Source organism: Zonotrichia leucophrys, chromosome 1A (assembly GCF_028769735.1).
Source record: "Zonotrichia leucophrys gambelii isolate GWCS_2022_RI chromosome 1A, RI_Zleu_2.0, whole genome shotgun sequence".
NCBI lineage: Eukaryota > Metazoa > Chordata > Aves > Passeriformes > Passerellidae > Zonotrichia > Zonotrichia leucophrys.
The window spans coordinates 42,642,026-42,658,978 of record NC_088170.1 but is presented as its reverse complement, the minus strand read 5'-3'; the positions used below and the strand labels follow the sequence as shown (position 1 = coordinate 42,658,978).

Genomic DNA, 16,953 nt, shown 5'->3' with positions numbered 1-16,953 from the left:
AGATTTCTTACCTCTTACATGTATTGCACTTAAACTCAGTCACTTCAGGTTTTTCCTGCCCTGTCTTTAGAATATTTCCTCAGAGCTTCAGAACAGCAACATGCATGTCAGCACATCCATCACCCTCGATATGGCCAGGCCATAGGCCTTTATGCATGATTTTCCTTGGGACTTCCAGCTTTTCCCTCTCCTTGTTCAGAGGAGATACTTTACAAGATGTATACATTTATCTTATTAGCCCCAAACCCTGTGTGTGGTATGAGTAATGATACCAAATAGTTCCTATTAGGGAGAATGGGAATGGACAGGCTTCCGAAGATGTATGGGATTATACAAGAGAAGGTGGTTTTGGAAGGGAGCAGGTTCTTTTTTTCCTGGATCAGGAATGTTGTGTGACCGTTTTAGCCTAATTAAAAAGCTGGTTTTCTATACAGCTGTGCCATTTGTTGTCAGTCTCTGATTTTTCAAGACTTTGCATCATTTAGCCTCTCTGTGGTACTTAACTTTCTGTCCAAGATGAAAAGGCCAATACTTAATGACCTATTTTTGAAATTGTCCCAGAATAGTATCAGCATCTGTGCCTGCATGTGTGTCTGTTGCCAGGTTTTGCCCAGTTCAGTATTGTTTTTTTCCTAGCACCCAATTAGTACTTGTCTAGCACCTGGTCAAAGAAGAGTGAAGGCCAAAGTTGATGTGGGTTTGGGGTTTAATTAAATCATTGTAGTCCCCACAGTAATGCTGAATTGTCTCACTCTTCTCTGCTGTGCCCTTCTCTGAGTGCACACAGACACACAGGGACAAAGTTGGAGACGTGCATAGAAGAAGAAGGAGGGAATGTATGAAGCAATTTGTGATTTTTGGCAATACAGTTTTAGCAACTACTCTGTATGACTGTTTTATTTTCAAGAGTTTTGATCCTTCTTTTCATAGCCCTGGTGCATTCTCTGCTATGGCAACTGAGGTTATCTTGGTTTGCAATAAAAAGAATTGAAAAAATAATGAGTATTCAGCCTAATCTTCTCCGTAGGTCACTAGGTTCAATGCATGAAATGGAGAAAATAATAAAGCTTTGTAATATTTCAAGAGTTTCCTTCAGAGGATATAATTTGCTTCTAAAATGTTCTCACTTGGTAAAAATGCTCCTAAGTTAATATTGGTTTTATCTTCTATTATCCAGTCACTCTATAGAGACATTTTCGGAGCAAATTCATATTCCAGTTTGTCTGTCCCCAGGTTTTCAGGGAAGATGTTAAGCATTTCCATCTTCAGAACACACAATATTCTTTCCCTGAATATTAATTTTTGGTATGCTCCTCATTTGAGTGCTCAAACATTTTGAAAAAGTAAAATCAAAATTAATATGCCGTGAAATGTGAAGTAAATCAAAGTATGAAAAGTTGCAAAGCTATTACTTTAAAAAAATGCTGCAGTTCAGGTCAGTTTAATAAAATCCCTTTATTGAAAATGCAATTGTTCTTTTATATACAGTGTTTAGATTTGCACAGCTACAATTGTCTGACTGTCATCTGTATAAATCTGCGCAGAGTAATAATTATTTGTGATGATTTGAGAAATGCTTGGACTGTCAAGTATGAAAAATTGTTGGTCCCCATTATTGTCTAATGCTGAACATTTTGAAGAATACAATCTAGAACTTGGTGTATAGCACATATGTACACTAAGTAGGGTAGTTATGGATGCAAACTGTAAAAGCCAAGTCTTAAAATAGTCTAAACCATGTTTGTAACTTCAAGGCTCTCCATCAAGGTTTCAAGAATCTTATTCACACCTTTCATGTGAAAACAGAATTGAAAACATGCTTGCATGTAACCTCATGCTCAAAAATTCCCCACCCTTTTAGCATCTGGTAAAACAAAAGTAATACTAAAAAACATTTTGTATCTTGAATAACTAACACCTCCTCGAACTGAGATGGTGTAATTGATGGGCTGGGGGAAGGAGAGCTGATAATAATTGAGATTTCAGACAACTGACTCTCTTGATGTCACACAACCAGGACCGTTAGTGCCACCTGTAGTTTGTCTGTCTGACAGTTCTCACTTGAAGACCTTTCTTTCTGTGGATTTTGAGGCTGCTATACACACTTCTTCTGAACAAATACTGTTAAGAAGAATTTGGTGGACATGAGCTCTGGTTTTATCAGTTCTGGACAGACCCAGCTGGGTGTCAGCTGGTTTTTAGTTGATGGACCACAGATGAGGGGAGCTCTGCAGCAACTAGTACAGTTCTAGCATAGGACACAAACCAAACCTCCAAATATGAATGTAACTGAAGAATTAAAGGCAGATGCAAAGTCTTCGTTAAGGCAAAATTGAAGAGAAAAAACAATTTAGCAAGGAATGGGCCTGCAAATGCCATTCACGATATTTATCCTCTTTATTCCTTGCTAAATTAATTTGGATAATTTTGCCCTTCAGTCTGCCATGATCAAGTGTCATGTTAGCAGTCCCAGCATAGGCTGGTTGTGAGCCTGGTCACAGTAATACAGAACTAGCTGAAGGCGATGCAATAGAAATAAACAAAATCCTGCCTGGTAAATGTGGAGGGTTTCCACCATAATTTTCATAGTGAGACAGAACCTAATTAATGGACTTTTTGAGTTACATTTCAGTATTTCCATACTTCTATTAAAAAACTGCTTTCAGTGTAGGTACCTATGAATTGACTTGATGTCTGCACCTAGTTTTCAGTAGACTACTATATTCAGAAAAAAATTTTTTTTTAAAATTCCCTGTGTTTAAATCTGTACTTGCTGCTTGGCCATCAAGCTTGGAAAGGTCTTCAAAGATTACTTTATCCTGCTGTGCCTAAGTAACCAGAAGGAAATACCTCCCATCTCATTACTCTGGTTTACCTTGAATAACCTTTGCCTGTAATGGGTTGATGACGGCCAGCTGGTCAGCGTATGCATTTCTGGTCAGCATATTCTCTAGTGCTCTCCACAAAACACCCTCCTGCCCTCCCTGCACACACCCCCCCACCTTCCACTGAACAGAGGGCAGAGTGTATTGGACTTTCCTCCCTTGCTGTTACTTTGAGACTGATAGAGATGAGAAGCTTCTGCGATCAGAGTGTCCCCAGACTACTTTTTTATTTTTCTTCTTTTAATGCTACTGAGCTTAGAAGTCGCCCACTGCTCATGTCGCTTCACTGTTCAACTCAGTTACTGCATCAGAAAAGGAAGGAAAACTTTGATCTTGACACGCGCTTCTTCTCTGTCCCCCTTTACAACTTCTGCAGGAAAACAAAAACATTATTAAGAGCATCTCTGGCGTCAATCCTTTCAGGGGAGAACAGCTGCTTTTATCAGAAGTCTTCCCAAAATTTTAATGGCCTGATGAAGTCCAAGTTGAACTGTCAGAGGACACACCTGAGCACGACTTTATCACCATCCCCACACTGCTCTTAGGCTTAAAAGTGTCCTCAGCCAAAGTGGATTTAGACCATTACTTATTGCGGTTTCTAGAACTGAGGGGTCAGCAGGGACCTCTGGTAATGAGCATGGGCACAGCCATCAGTGTCCAGGCAGCAGCTGCATGCTCACAACACTGCTGTAACCACATCTGTTACAGCTTTGGAGGAAAAAAAGTTCATGACCCCAATTGTTTGTCTTGTCCTTTACCATCCATGGGTTTAAAGATATCCATTCCTTGGATCTTCTCTCTGGCTGGTTAAATTTGTGGGGTATATTTTCCTCATTAGCTGTGAGCACATTTGCACTTTTTCCTTGGCCAGGGGGTCTCTAGTTTAAACAAATGTGTTTCCAGTCTCATTTAAACTTAACCATTTCTCCAGGTCCCCTTACCAGCTTCAGGAGTGAAATCGTTATGTGGCTTAAAAGCCCTGCCTGTAACTTTAAAAGAAGAGGAACCATATTACCATCAGCTCACCCACTGTTGATATATAGTTTCAAAATACTAAATTGAAAATGCTCTTATGATTACCTTCCATGGTGCTGTGTAGACTCTAGGTGCCACAGAGCGTGTCCTTTGTGCAAAGGAGAGTTTGGTTCTTTCAGGGTTCCATTAAAGGCTCTCAGGTGCCTTACCTGGCCTTTCACTAGAGCAGGGTCAATATGGCTTTTCTATCAGCCACTCCTTCAGCAAGGGGGCTGTTGCCATCAAACCTCGAGGAGAGCCAGCAGGACTCTGTGTCTCTGGGAGAAGCAGGTAGGTCAGCTTTTCTAGGGTGCATCAGGTGTGTTAGTCAGCTGCAGAAGAAATGGGCTTTGATACACTTGGCATTGTTCTAAGACAGTCTCTGGATTGGCCTTTTATCTTTTTTTTTGCTTGTTTTAATAAACTGAAGTTAGTACGATAGAATAAAAAGGAAGTCGAGCTTTCTATTTCCTATGTGGCCCTTCATCCATCTGCCATTCCAAAGAGTGCTGTCATTGATGAGAACTAGACAATCTTTTACTGTTTAATGCTATTTAATATGCATTCTGTGTGCCCCCAGGCAGGTCAGAGCACATGCACAGCTCACCCTGGGGTGTTGCTGTGTACTTAGTGCTTGAAATGGTTTTTATGCCATTTCTTCTTTTTTTTTTTCCCATGGTAAAAAGAATGAGAGGAAAGTACCACTTGAAAATGCACAAGTGTAATCTTCTAAATGAATTTAAGTAATACAAGCTCATTGGTAACTGCAAATACTAAGGCTGAGTTTTTCCCTTTACTCTAAATGTCTGAAAAGCTCATTAGTGTTAATGTATGGGGAAGTGCTTAGCCTATTGATGGAGGAATGAAATCCAGAGCAAAGCACAGCTCTACAAAGATTCATCTGCAGATTAGGGTCTGAAGCAACCATTAGATTATCAAATCTGACCTTCTATCTAATACAGACCGTAGAATCTCATCCACTTAATTCTGTATTTATCCTAAGAACAGCACCAGAAAATTAGACACAGTGCATTAACATATTATAATGCAGCAATATATTCAGGCATTTCTTTCCCTCCCTCCCTCCCTCCCTCCCTTCCTTCCTTCCTTCCTTCCTTCCTTCCTTCCTTCCTTCCTTCCTTCCTTCCTTCCTTCCTTCCTTCCTTCCTTCCTTCCTTCCTTCCTTCCGACACTTCCTTCCTTCCGACACTTCCTTCCTTCCGACACTTCCTTCTGACACTTCCTTCCTTCCTTCTGATACTTCCTTCCTTCCTTCTGACTCTTCCTTCCTTCTGACACTTCCTTCTTTCTTTTCCCCCTTCACTCCCCTCTCCCTAAAACTTGGGGCAAACAGCATTCCTGTGCTATATGATTTTTGATGAAAATCTGCAGGAGGAGAGATTTCAGCTTTTTATTTGCAAAAGGGAATTTGTATGTCTGTGTGTTTGCATAGGGTTTTGTTTAGTGCTTTGAAAATTATTGACTGGTAACTAAAGTGTATTGAGCTGGTTGAGATCCATCCTTTCTGTTTTTCTCTGAGGACATCATAAATTGAAAAAGGGATTTTTTTTTTTAACAGAAAAAGTAATTTTCTTGAAAAATCGGTGTGGTCCTTCAGAACTGCTTTCTAACATCTAATTTGGAAACTCCCTGCCAGTCAGTTTTCCTAGGAAGCACGAAGCACATTTCACATCTGGCTTCTCATCACTTTGACTGTGACATAAAACTGCCCTTGAAGTGCATCTGGGAGATATCCAGGGGGATACCACACACACATAAAAGACAAGCTAAGCTGTCTAAAAGAACTGCACTGGGCTAGTGCACATTTTAACCACTAGCCAGCATTTCACTGAACAGAGGAGCAAAATAGATGAGGCAAGTATCAGGGAATTCAGAGGAGAAGTGGTAGATGGTACTGTGCAAAATACAGCGGTCCCAGGCTTGGCACATACGCACTCTCTTGAAGAAAAAGTCCTCCTGCTCAGAGCTGAGCAACATCAGCCCCTTGGTGTTGCTCATACTATGGAGACATTTCTCTGCAACCCACCACAGCCCAGGCAGAGGGAGAGTCTCTGTTGCTCACGTGCTGCAAAAGCTTTTGCTGCCCTTTGGGTGGGTGAAACTTGGACTCTTATCACTAGTCTGTAACAAAACAATTTCTATTTCTTTTCTCTGCAAAGCTCAGAAATCCTGCAACTGGCTTGGTCCCATTTTGGACTTTCATTTGGGTTTCGACTCTACAGTTCATTTGGATTCTGTTCCTTGAGTTTTGGTGGGTTTTTAAAATAGGAATCATGGCTAAGTACTGCTATTGAAAGCAGAGATTTGACCCGTGACTACAGGAACTGGAGGTTCAGAACTCCCAAGCTGGTGCAAAACCATTTGCCAAGGTTTTGCCTGGCATGTACTGTTTTTTCCTGGTATACTGGCAGGGAGAAAGACCCCTATAATCAAAGGAACACACATAGCAGGTGCATAGAGTCTGCATTGCCTCAAATACTTCTTTTCAGTGTCCTGTGATTCATGTTAATTCAACAAGAAGGTACAAGATAAATACTTTTGAAAGATTCGGCATAGAAGAAGGAATCTCAGACCTCCTTGCCTATTAAATAGGAAGGTCAATACTTGCAATTAATTATTGTCTTTGAGGCTAAACGCATTATTGAGCATAAGGTTCTTCAAAATTCACAGGTAAATGGTGTTAAATAAGTGTAAATGACATTACTAACATCTTTCCACTGTTGCTTTGATGCAGTTTGTTCTCAATAAGTAATACGGTATTCATAGCAGTGAGGATAGGGCTGCACAGAAAAACCTCGTGCCATGCAGAGACACCTTTGAATAACCAAACACAGGAGCACTGTACTGGCATGGTCTGAATGAATCTTCCTCTTGGAGAGTTGCAGGAATATCCATGGACTTCATTTATTCTGGCCATAGCTATGTAAGCCATATTCAAGGTCATAGCCAAGAAACAAGCCATGACTATTAAATTTTCTAACCAAAAAGACACCAATAACAAGAACACACAGTATTTTCATTTTGTCAAATTTTCCAGTATCTTCCTACCCCATCTCAGCAGCAAAAAGGTCCAACACTGCTGTAGCTGTGGATTTAACTGCAGAGTGAAGGCAAAATTTGTTTTCCAGGCCTAAGAGAATCAGTGACCACATCTGAGGATGAGGGTTCTGTAAATGCACTTGCCACCATGCTGTGTGAGCACCTGTGCTCCTTAATATTGTCTTCAAAGCAAAGCTCTGAATACTCTGTGAACAGCATTTAATCAATGTGTATCAAGAAGTTTTGAGACAAAAACCGTTTGTCTTCTAGAATAGTGTCAGTTGTACTCAGTCACATAATGAATTATTCCATGCAGGGAAAGATCTGCTTTTCTATGAATTTGTATAATAAGCAAAAAAGGCATTGAGAGTTTCCCAGCCCTTTACTTCTGGTGCCTGTGCTTCCTTTGCAGTTGTCCAACACAGCAATTCTTCATCAGATCAGACGAGACCAAGTGACAGACACGTGCCGAGCAAACAGCGTGTCCAGCAGGAAGCGCCGTGTGCTGACACCCAACGATCTCAAGCACCTGGTCGTGGATGAGGATCATGAAATGATCTATTGCTATGTTCCCAAAGTGGCCTGCACAAACTGGAAGAGAGTCATGATGGTTCTGACGGGAAGAGGGAAGTACAGCGATCCAATGGAAATCCCGGCCAATGAAGCCCACGTGTCTTCAAACCTGAAGACTCTCAACCAGTACAGCATCCCAGAGATCAACCACCGCTTGAAAAACTACATGAAGTTCCTCTTTGTTCGCGAGCCTTTTGAAAGACTGGTGTCAGCCTACAGGAACAAGTTCACCCAGAAGTACAACACTTCCTTCCACAAACGATATGGCACCAAAATTGTGAGGCGCCAGAGGAAAAACGCAACCCAGGAGGCTCTGCAGAAAGGTGATGATGTGAAATTTGAAGAGTTCGTGGCATATCTCATCGACCCACACACCCAAAGAGAAGAGCCCTTCAACGAGCACTGGCAGACTGTGTACTCCCTCTGCCACCCTTGCCACATCCACTACGACCTCATAGGAAAGTACGAAACGCTCGAAGAGGATTCAAATTACATTCTCCAGCTGGCAGGAGTAGGCAACTACCTGAAATTCCCCACCTATGCAAAGTCTACGAGAACTACTGATGAAATGACCACAGAGTTCTTCCAGAACATCAGCTCCTTGCACCAAATGCAGCTGTATGAAGTCTACAAACTTGATTTTTTAATGTTTAATTACTCAGTGCCAAGCTACCTGAAATTGGAATGAGGGATGGGTTGTGGGGAAAGAGGGGAGAGAAAGCCTGTTTTATTTAAGATTTTTATTTGTCATAATAAATATGGAGAGTGGGTTATTTTGTAAATTAATATTTTCTTTTTTTGAATGATGCTGCGAGCAGCACAGTCAAAATTATTTAAATCAACTGTAAGAAAGGACAGCTCTCTTTGCAGGGTAATGGGATTGTGATGATCTAGCTGTAGAAATGAATAATACTGCTACACTGTTTAAACAAATATTAATTGTGTTCTGGTGAATTTCATTGATCTTGCATTCCTCCAGTTCTAATTAATGTTATTTATACTTATTTAAAACATTGTCTCTTGGTAGGTTTCACTTCAGCAGCAGAGACAGGATAACATGTGGACAAAAGGAGTCTGGTTTTGGGCTTTCCTCGATTTCCACCTTGCTCTGGGTAATAATATTCTTCAATTAGGCAATGATGCAGGTAAATACGGGAATGGTTCTGGAACCACACGCTTTGAGAAGATTGGTGAAAATAAGTTCTTTAGAAAGTGATGTTGCGCTCCATACTAGTACAAAATCTGTCTTTCTAGGCCTGAAAAAGAAAAGTAACCCAGATTTGGGTAGATTCATGGGTATCTAATACCCATGACTGAAAGAAACATTAATGTATTCTTTAGGAAGAGAACCTTTTATAAGTCTTAATGAGTTTTTGGAGAATACGACCACTCCCTCTGGCTCTTAATTTGAAGCCTCCCAGCCCAAATGAATTGGGGATGGTCCATCAGAAAAGAATCAGCATTTGGAAAGTGGCTGTAAGAGATTTTTTGAATGCCCAAAGCAACTGGCATTGACTTAATTCATATCCAGGATGGAGCTGTGGAGACATCCATCCTCTTCAAGTCATGCCTCCCTAATTGATCCTAAGATGGGCAACCAACTGGTAATGATACATTGCTGTAAACAATCTGGGCATGTCATTTGAAAATTCAAAAAGTCATCTTCATGTTGATTCTCTAAGCATGCAAGGCAATAAAAAAGCTTTCATCTTCCTACATGATGGATTCATGGCTTTTTCCTAGGGAGGAGAAGAAGCCTTCTTTTTTAGCTGATGCCTAAATGCCATTGACAGGAATTTTTCTAAGTTCTGATGTGTTCGAAATTCATCCAAGTCATCTCTAATGTAAGACCATAACCTTTTTTCTTAAGGGGAATGTCTCAGTAGCAGTTGTTTTGTGTTTAACTGCTTTTTGAGATGGCAGATTTTTTTGGGTAAGCAGATAGTAATCTATGCACAGCAGATGATAAACAATGAAAAATGGTATTTCAGTGTGGATCTGTTAGCCAGCTAGTGGGAGCAGAAAATCAGGCTTCTCCAGATGTTTCCTTCAGTTGGAAGCAGGTGAGGGAATGCTCTGTAGCCACCTCAGCATCCACAGGCAGCTGATGGGCAAAAGGAGGCAGAGGCTAAACTGACACTTGTAAAAATATAAGATCTGTTTTACAGTTGATAGATGGTTAAAACGAGGGGTTTAACTTGCCTTCATGTCAATCTTTTGATGAAAACAAACCCTTTCAGAAAAGATTGATGATTTAAATAAACTCAGCTCAAGGCAGAGCTGTTTCAACAGTATCAGAGCCAATCGTGAAAAATGTCAAATTGTACAGTAGCCAGTAATATCCACTGAATTGCATTAGTTTCCAGGACACAGATGTGATTAAAGAAGAAAATAGTTTGCATTTTATTTGATAAAAATAAGTTGCTAAATAAATCTCGTTGAAAAACTAACATAACAAACAGCAACTGAAGTCCTTTCACAATTGGATTTGGTCTTAGGCAGGATTCAGGTCATTATTTTCTCTATCATACCATACAAATAAATCTCTTATCCATTTTGGAACAGCCACAGTTTTCATAACCCATCCCCTATTTATAACCTGGAGCACTGGGCCAGTGGCTGACAAGGGGCTCGCTGGCTGGCTCACCCCTCTGAATTCCTGATCCATTGCTAATTACTGGTTGTTGTTTTACTTTAAAGCAGTTTAGTCTCATTTAGTGTGTGTGGAGCTATACCTCTCACAGTGGCCTGGCCCTCTTATGTTCCTAGTTCAACGGTTGTATGTTTGTTAAAAAAACAACTGTCTGAGGCACGTTGCCCTTCTCCTCCTCACAATACTTCCTACAAGCTATTTGTGTGTTAGTTTGGTCTTGCATCCCACAGTGCTCATATTTTGATCCAATTTTCTTCTCAGTCAGCTCTTCATCCATCCAGCAGAATGTGATGTAATTTTTTTCATTTAAGACAAAAGTTGCTTCAGAAAGTAAATATTTCAAGAACAGAGTGTGCTTCCCCCTTTCTTTTTGTACTTTTCTCTGGCACCATCACCACATTTTTATGCATTCTGAAATATTCTCTGTAGTTTCACAGCTTTGGAGACACCAAACCTCTATATGGTAGCTGTGATAGAAAAGCTTTAAGTGAAAAATGTGTTCAGGCGATATGAGGGGTGACCATTGCTCCAGCCAGGATTTTTAGCAACAGCTTTGGGTTGGATTACCTAAATTCTGGCTCCCCACAGAGGGTAGCTCTACAGGTGGATGCTCAGCACTGAGAAGGCTTTTATGTGAACTTCAGTGGGTGCATGAAATCCCTTGCTTTTGAAAAACCTTGACCCCAAACTACTACAACCTGGCTATTTAGTGCATTATATCTATTTTGAGGTGCTGTGAATGGGCTGTAGATCTGTGTTTAAAATGAATAGCTGACATGCTAGATATGATCATGTCCTGTGCAGTGAGCAGCAAGCCCTCACCACTCAGAGCAGGATGACAAATGCAGAGGAATAGCCATTTATTTTGGCCTATTCGGCATGCTGTTTTGACTCAGCAAAAAAATCTGTCTTTCCACTGCAGCTACACAGGAGGACATTCAGGGTTGTTCGTGCTCATGTCAGTGAGCTGGCAGCCACCACCTGCCGTGGGGGGCAGCCAGAGAACTGGGTTGGTTTTACCCTCTAACTCTTCCCTGGGTTTCCCAGATGGAGAAGAGGGGCTGGTCTGCTCCTGAGTTCTGCCTCTCTCCCAGCTCCATTTCTGCTGTGGCCACAGCTGATCCTGGGAGACAAATGGGCAGCACAGAGCCACAGCAAAATGTGAAACACAGACATGCCCATGGGGCTGCAAGGGCCACCTGGGAAGATGCTGTTGTAGAAGGGCGTTTATTAATTATGTCTAGTAGTGATAAGCACAGAGAGAACAGCAGTGTTCCTGCTCCCCACCTCTGTCCCCAGCCCCCTCAAAGCTGCTGGAGCAGTGATCCTTATCTCTGAGCAGCTGTTGCCTCCCTGTCATTTGACAGGGCCAGCCCTGAGCCCAGCAGTGCTGGTGGCTCTGTACTTGGCACGATACCCACAGCTGAGGGGTCATTCCCCCCAAATGCCATCAAGCACCTTAACTTGGGAGCGCAGGCTGAATTTGGCCCATATGAACATGGTAGAGACTGTTGGGTGGTGGGATGTTCCCCCAAACCTGGCTCAGTCCATGCTTCAGCCTCTTCATAAACCATGTCCATTATGACAGAAACATGCAAGCTGCATGAACCATGCGCTGTGTAAGACAAGTGAAATAAATAATCCACTAGCAGAAGTGCTTTTAGAAGTAAGTTGACCCCAGATGTTTTAGGGTTTCACTGTAGTCTGCTGCACTTTTCAGGTACAAAAAGGGACTGTCCTTACTATTACTCTTGTTACAGAGAGTGTTATTTTCTTACATGCATGCACAATACAATGTGTACGAATAATTTAACATCAATGTGGGGTTGGATTTTTTTTTTAATCTATTTGTATGCAGTAGAAGGCTTGTTGTAGAAAAGTATCTCCTTATACTTAAATATACTGTTAATAAAGCAAAAAAGATAAATTACACATTGCCAACAGAAGTGTGACCTGCTCATGAGTCTTTCCTTAAAAAAGCCATTCAAGCCTGATTATTTTTCTAAGTAACTTCAATTAAATTGAAGAAAGAAAATTCCTCTCTGTGTGCTTTATTTATGGCTCTCATTCTTTCAGGGCAGATTTTTCAGGGTGGGATTTTTGTCCGCATAGCTTTGCTTTCTTACCTGCCTTATTGTATATTATAGGCAGGACACACTGAAAACTCAAAATTATCTCTACTCCTGTGGAGTAGGAGAATTCCCCTGGTGGGGTTCAGTGGGCAGAGCAGCCAGGGAACCGAGACCAGGGAAGCAACAGCTGCAGAACTCAACCATGGACAGAGGGAGGGAGCTGGGGGCTTTGCAAAATTGAAATCACTTGCATACAAACCCAGAAACTTCCATTTTTATGGTAATGGAGTAAGAAATGGCCTCTCTGCACAGCCTTGGGTGCACAGCTTTTGTGTGGTTTCCTTCATTGCTTGTAAGATAGTGGAAAGAAAAGACCAGTCTCTCATGCTGCTACAGAGACTGAAAAAATTGGATTTGCACCAGTGAAGGAAACTTGAGGATCTGTCCTTTTGGCAAGCCTCAATTTTTCCATTAAATAACCCCAAATTTACAAAATCCCATTTCTATTTATATCCAGCAGCTGCCCTGTGGTACTGGCCTCAGGAAGCTGCTGTAGGACAGGAGAGCTGGCAGCAGCAGGGCTGTGGGCAGCACCCTGGCACTGGGAGATGGATAGGGAGCACTGCAGGGTGTGACACAGTGACAGGATCCTGCACAACTGAAGTGTCCTCTGGCCCAAATAAGGGATTAAGTCCAGTAGAGATTATGCAAAGTTTGAAGAAAGATGGTTCCTGTGGTCATAACCTGCTCCCTGTGCAGGCATGAACTCCAATACTTCCAAACCTTTGTTTGGATAAAAAACACACATCATTCAATTCCATCATAATTATTAAAGAATTTAAAATGTGGAGAATGGGAAGGAAAAGAGAAAAAAATCAAGCACGTTCAGCCAGCAGCAGAGCAGCAATCAGGGCATATGCTTGCCAACCAGCAGCACCATGCCTTTCTCACTAGCTGTATTACACATCATCATGTACCAGACTCCTGAAGCCACAAAAAAATAAAATATCTTGCTTTTCCAGTTGCACGTACAACTTTGCCAAAGATTGCAATTTTTGAAATATTAGAGTCTGGTTTATTCCTCAGTGCACTGAAAGACGTACCCAAATGCCACCTCCCCAGATTGCATGCTAATCAATTTGATAAAGAAATCTATGTTAAAAGAGTAAAATCAACTTCATCTTCTCTATTGGCATGACAAGAAGCCACCTGTTTCCCCTATTACTTGAAATGTCACTCTACTGATGTGCTTGAGCCTCTGGACTCTGAGATTCAACTCACTGACAATAAAAACCTTCTGCTGGCTAAGTCAGAGACATTAAGGACCTACAGTAGTAACTTCTTCATGGAGGAAAACATATAGAAAATATTATTTCTTTATACATTATTTAAAATATATTTTGCCAATATCTTAATAAGATTACTGATTTTGACATTGACCGTCCCTATTTTTTTAGTAAAAGCAACCTGAGCTAATATTCCTTTAGGAGCACACATCCTAGCACTATGCAACAAATGCACAGATCATTTTGGAAAATGAGACATAGCACTTGCAGTAAAATTAGGTGGGTTTGAAAATCTCATTTCAATCAGAGTTTTTAATTAAAAAACAAGCAACCAGCAAAGCTGTTTTCTTCAGTCAGAGAAAAAAAATCAATCCAAAGTTTATTCCCCAGTTTCTCTTTTTTTCACTAATACATAAAGCTGTCAGGGTAACATACAGCTGAGTGATAACAGTTTACCCATTAAGCTTTGGCTTGTTCTAAAAACTAGAATTTTACTGTGGCAATTCATGCCTTTTTAGCAGAAAGAGGTCTCTGTGCTGTCAGCAGGTATTTGCAGTCCTACATCAAGTCAAAATCCGCAACCCACAGCAGCCCAAATTTCCCATAAAAGCTTGTGCAAAGTCAGGGTTTAACCTTTATCTAAGCCTTTCTTAGGCTCAATTTATTCAGACTTCTTTTAGCAGATAACTATTCTAGCTAAAACTGATTTAGTTTTATGTTTGAAGTAGAGGGGTTTAATTAAAAAATGATTGCTCTATGAATGAAGTCAATCACTGCATTTTTTACTATATTTTAAACTTCAAGGAAATGAATTTAGATAGAAAGGTCAAATCCGAGCAAGCAGCCATGCTGTGGAGAGACGACCACTGTGTCCAGGTAAATGCTGAGACCTCCGTTGAAGAAAAACAAAACCTATTCCTTTCAGGAATTACAGCTATTCATGATTTATTAAGGCATTTATCTTCAGTTATATGGAAGGACATAACAACTTCACTAGCTTGAATTAATTCTACAATGTGCTTTTCTAGTTTATTGTAGAAATGTTCCTGCTCTGTGTGCAATATGATTTTACATGCTAGATGTAGAATTCCCAAAGCAGCTGCTTTCAAAGCCTCCCTTTTTCCCTTCAAAAAAATCAAAAACTAAATCCACAATTTTTTAATGAAAAAAGTTCTTGGAGTCAATGGTGCAAAGATTAGAAGGAAGCACAGGTGAGTGCAATTCAGGTGAGAAATTAAGTCTGTATAGCTGTGGAAAAGCAGAAATAGCCCTCCTATTCCTGGTCCTGTGTTGGAAAAGAAATTCCAGATTATTCTGTGGTCTTCAGAGGCTTCCTGCAAACAGGAGACAACTGAGAGCATACAGAAAGGTGAATGGGTCTTGCCTAGTCTACAGAGCTGTAAGCCATATCTTCCTAAAAGCAGAAGAATGGGAGGGGGGGGGGGGGAAATCTCCTTTTATGTGGGGCAGGAGTTTGCTTTATAGGTGAACAACATGAGCTTTTGCTGAACAACACTTCAATTCCATAATATGACAGAAAACTGTATGCAATGTACTTAGAGCTGAATGAGAATCAACAACCAAAAAGGTGAACATTCATTAGTTTTGTCTCATGTCATTATTGTGAGAGAGTTCCTATGGTAATAGGATCTCTTTCTCCTGCTTGTAATGGATGCTAAAAATGTTTCTTTCTCTTAGTGCCAGTCTAAAAGCTACACAAATTCCAGAGGTATGTGTGCATTCACCAGCGCTTTAATGCCAAGGCTCTACAGTCAGGCTCAAAGCAGGGGGTTTATTTCTTCCTGAGGGGTCAACGCTGTTGCAGCTCATGTCAGTCTCATGTACAGGGCACATAACCAGTGTGGGGTCTAACAGAGCTGCATTTCCTGCACTTTGGCTAGGTAACTTTACAGTGCTTCCAAAAAGTTGGGGTTTTTTTTAAATGAAGCAGCTTTCTAATGTGGGAATATAGCAAAGGCCAGCTAGAAGTGAAGCCAGGGAATAAGTATGTCTTTTTGGATCTGAATTCACAAAAAAACTTAGATCCTTCATTTTGGACAAATGACATGCAGGTTTTTTAGAAGTTTATTTTTTTCAAAGGCCTTGCTGTCTGCTCTTACAGGGGGACCACAGTCCCCATACACATGTGGGGACTTACATACTACCATAGTACTTAGTGGCCTTACTGGGTTGGGACTAAAGAAGCTGCAATAGCAAAGCATGAAGATGAAATGAATGAAAGAGATAGAGCTGATCAGCCAATCTTCATGTATCAGACAAATACAGAGCTTGCTTTTGTCTCCAAATCATCCAAACTTTTGTCCACAAATTGGTACCTGAGCTGATCCCAGTTACCTAAATGTGGTCAAGCTTAGAAAGCTCACTTGGATTCTGGAAATCCTCCAAATTCCAGAGGTACTAATCTCTTTTAAGTGAAAGCTACCCTTCATCTCCTTAGAACCAGAATTAATCAGACATATCTGTTTTCCTTTTTAGCTAGTAAAAATTGGTTCATTCTTCAAAACAATTGACATAAAGTATGTTCTGATATTACTCCAGAACTCTGGATGCTATAAGGTAATAAAATAATTAGTTCTGTCAGCACTGAGAGAACAGAAACAAAAAGGGGGGAAAAGGGCTTTGGATAATCTCAAGTTAACCATAGTATGAGGATTCAGAGGAAAGTAGTGGATGATTGCTTCTCAAGTACAAAACAAGTATTGTTGTTCATAACGTTTGAAATACCATTTAGAATGTCAGATTTATTAAAATACTATTCTACTGTACATGGGACAGGGCAACAGTTTCATTAATCTGAACCAAGAAGTGAGAGAAAAAAGTTATTAAACAGACAAAATCTTTTAAAAGATCCTATTCATAGTAAAACTTCAAATGTAAATCTGAGAATTTAGCATTATTAAATCCTGAGGATCTGTTCAGAAGGTGTCCACCATATAATTAATTCAAGATTTCACTTGAACCCCATTTCACTTGCAAAAAGTGAATTTAGAATTAGAATTATTCAAGGAAATTCAGATTTAGAATTATTCAAGGAAAGCACTTCCTCTACCTTTTAAGACTTTAAGCAACTCTTGAGGAGGAAACAATCTCCCAAAAGTGCAAGTTGAAGAATGCTAAGTAAGGAAGAAGCATATTTCAAGTATAGTTTGGACTGAGAAATAAAAGCAAAAACAGAGGATATGATGAACTAGCCTGCATATTAAATAAATAACTAGCAGGACTTGAAACCAAGACATTTTTTTAGCTGCAGAGAAGGTAAAGCCCACCCAGTCCAGCCAATGCTGAATGACTCCTGCTTTTGAGTACCCACCCAGAATATGGCAATCTTGTATACTTAGTAAACATACTGGTTCTTAGCTTTAACTGTGAATTATTCATGTCTTGCTAAT

At 40.5% G+C, this 16,953-nt stretch overlaps 2 protein-coding genes across 7 annotated transcripts in view; one reads left to right on the top strand and one right to left on the bottom strand.

Moving 5' to 3' along the window:
- The window catches only part of CHST11 (carbohydrate sulfotransferase 11), a 162,221-nt gene extending 149,999 nt beyond the window's left edge, over positions 1-12,222 (top strand). For 2 of the 3 annotated variants that reach the window (XM_064702554.1, XM_064702555.1), the window contains exons 3-4: positions 7,372-8,150; positions 8,560-12,222. In XM_064702554.1, the coding sequence (XP_064558624.1) occupies positions 7,372-8,150; positions 8,560-8,665 (885 nt within the window). In that variant the 3' untranslated portion in view covers positions 8,666-12,222. Of the gene's footprint in view, positions 1-7,371 lie in introns of all 3 variants that reach the window. The other variant, XM_064702553.1, reaches the window with a different exon arrangement.
- Positions 1-16,953, bottom strand: part of SLC41A2 (solute carrier family 41 member 2) — an 87,145-nt gene that overhangs the window by 22,138 nt on the left and 48,054 nt on the right. The window lies entirely within an intron of this gene.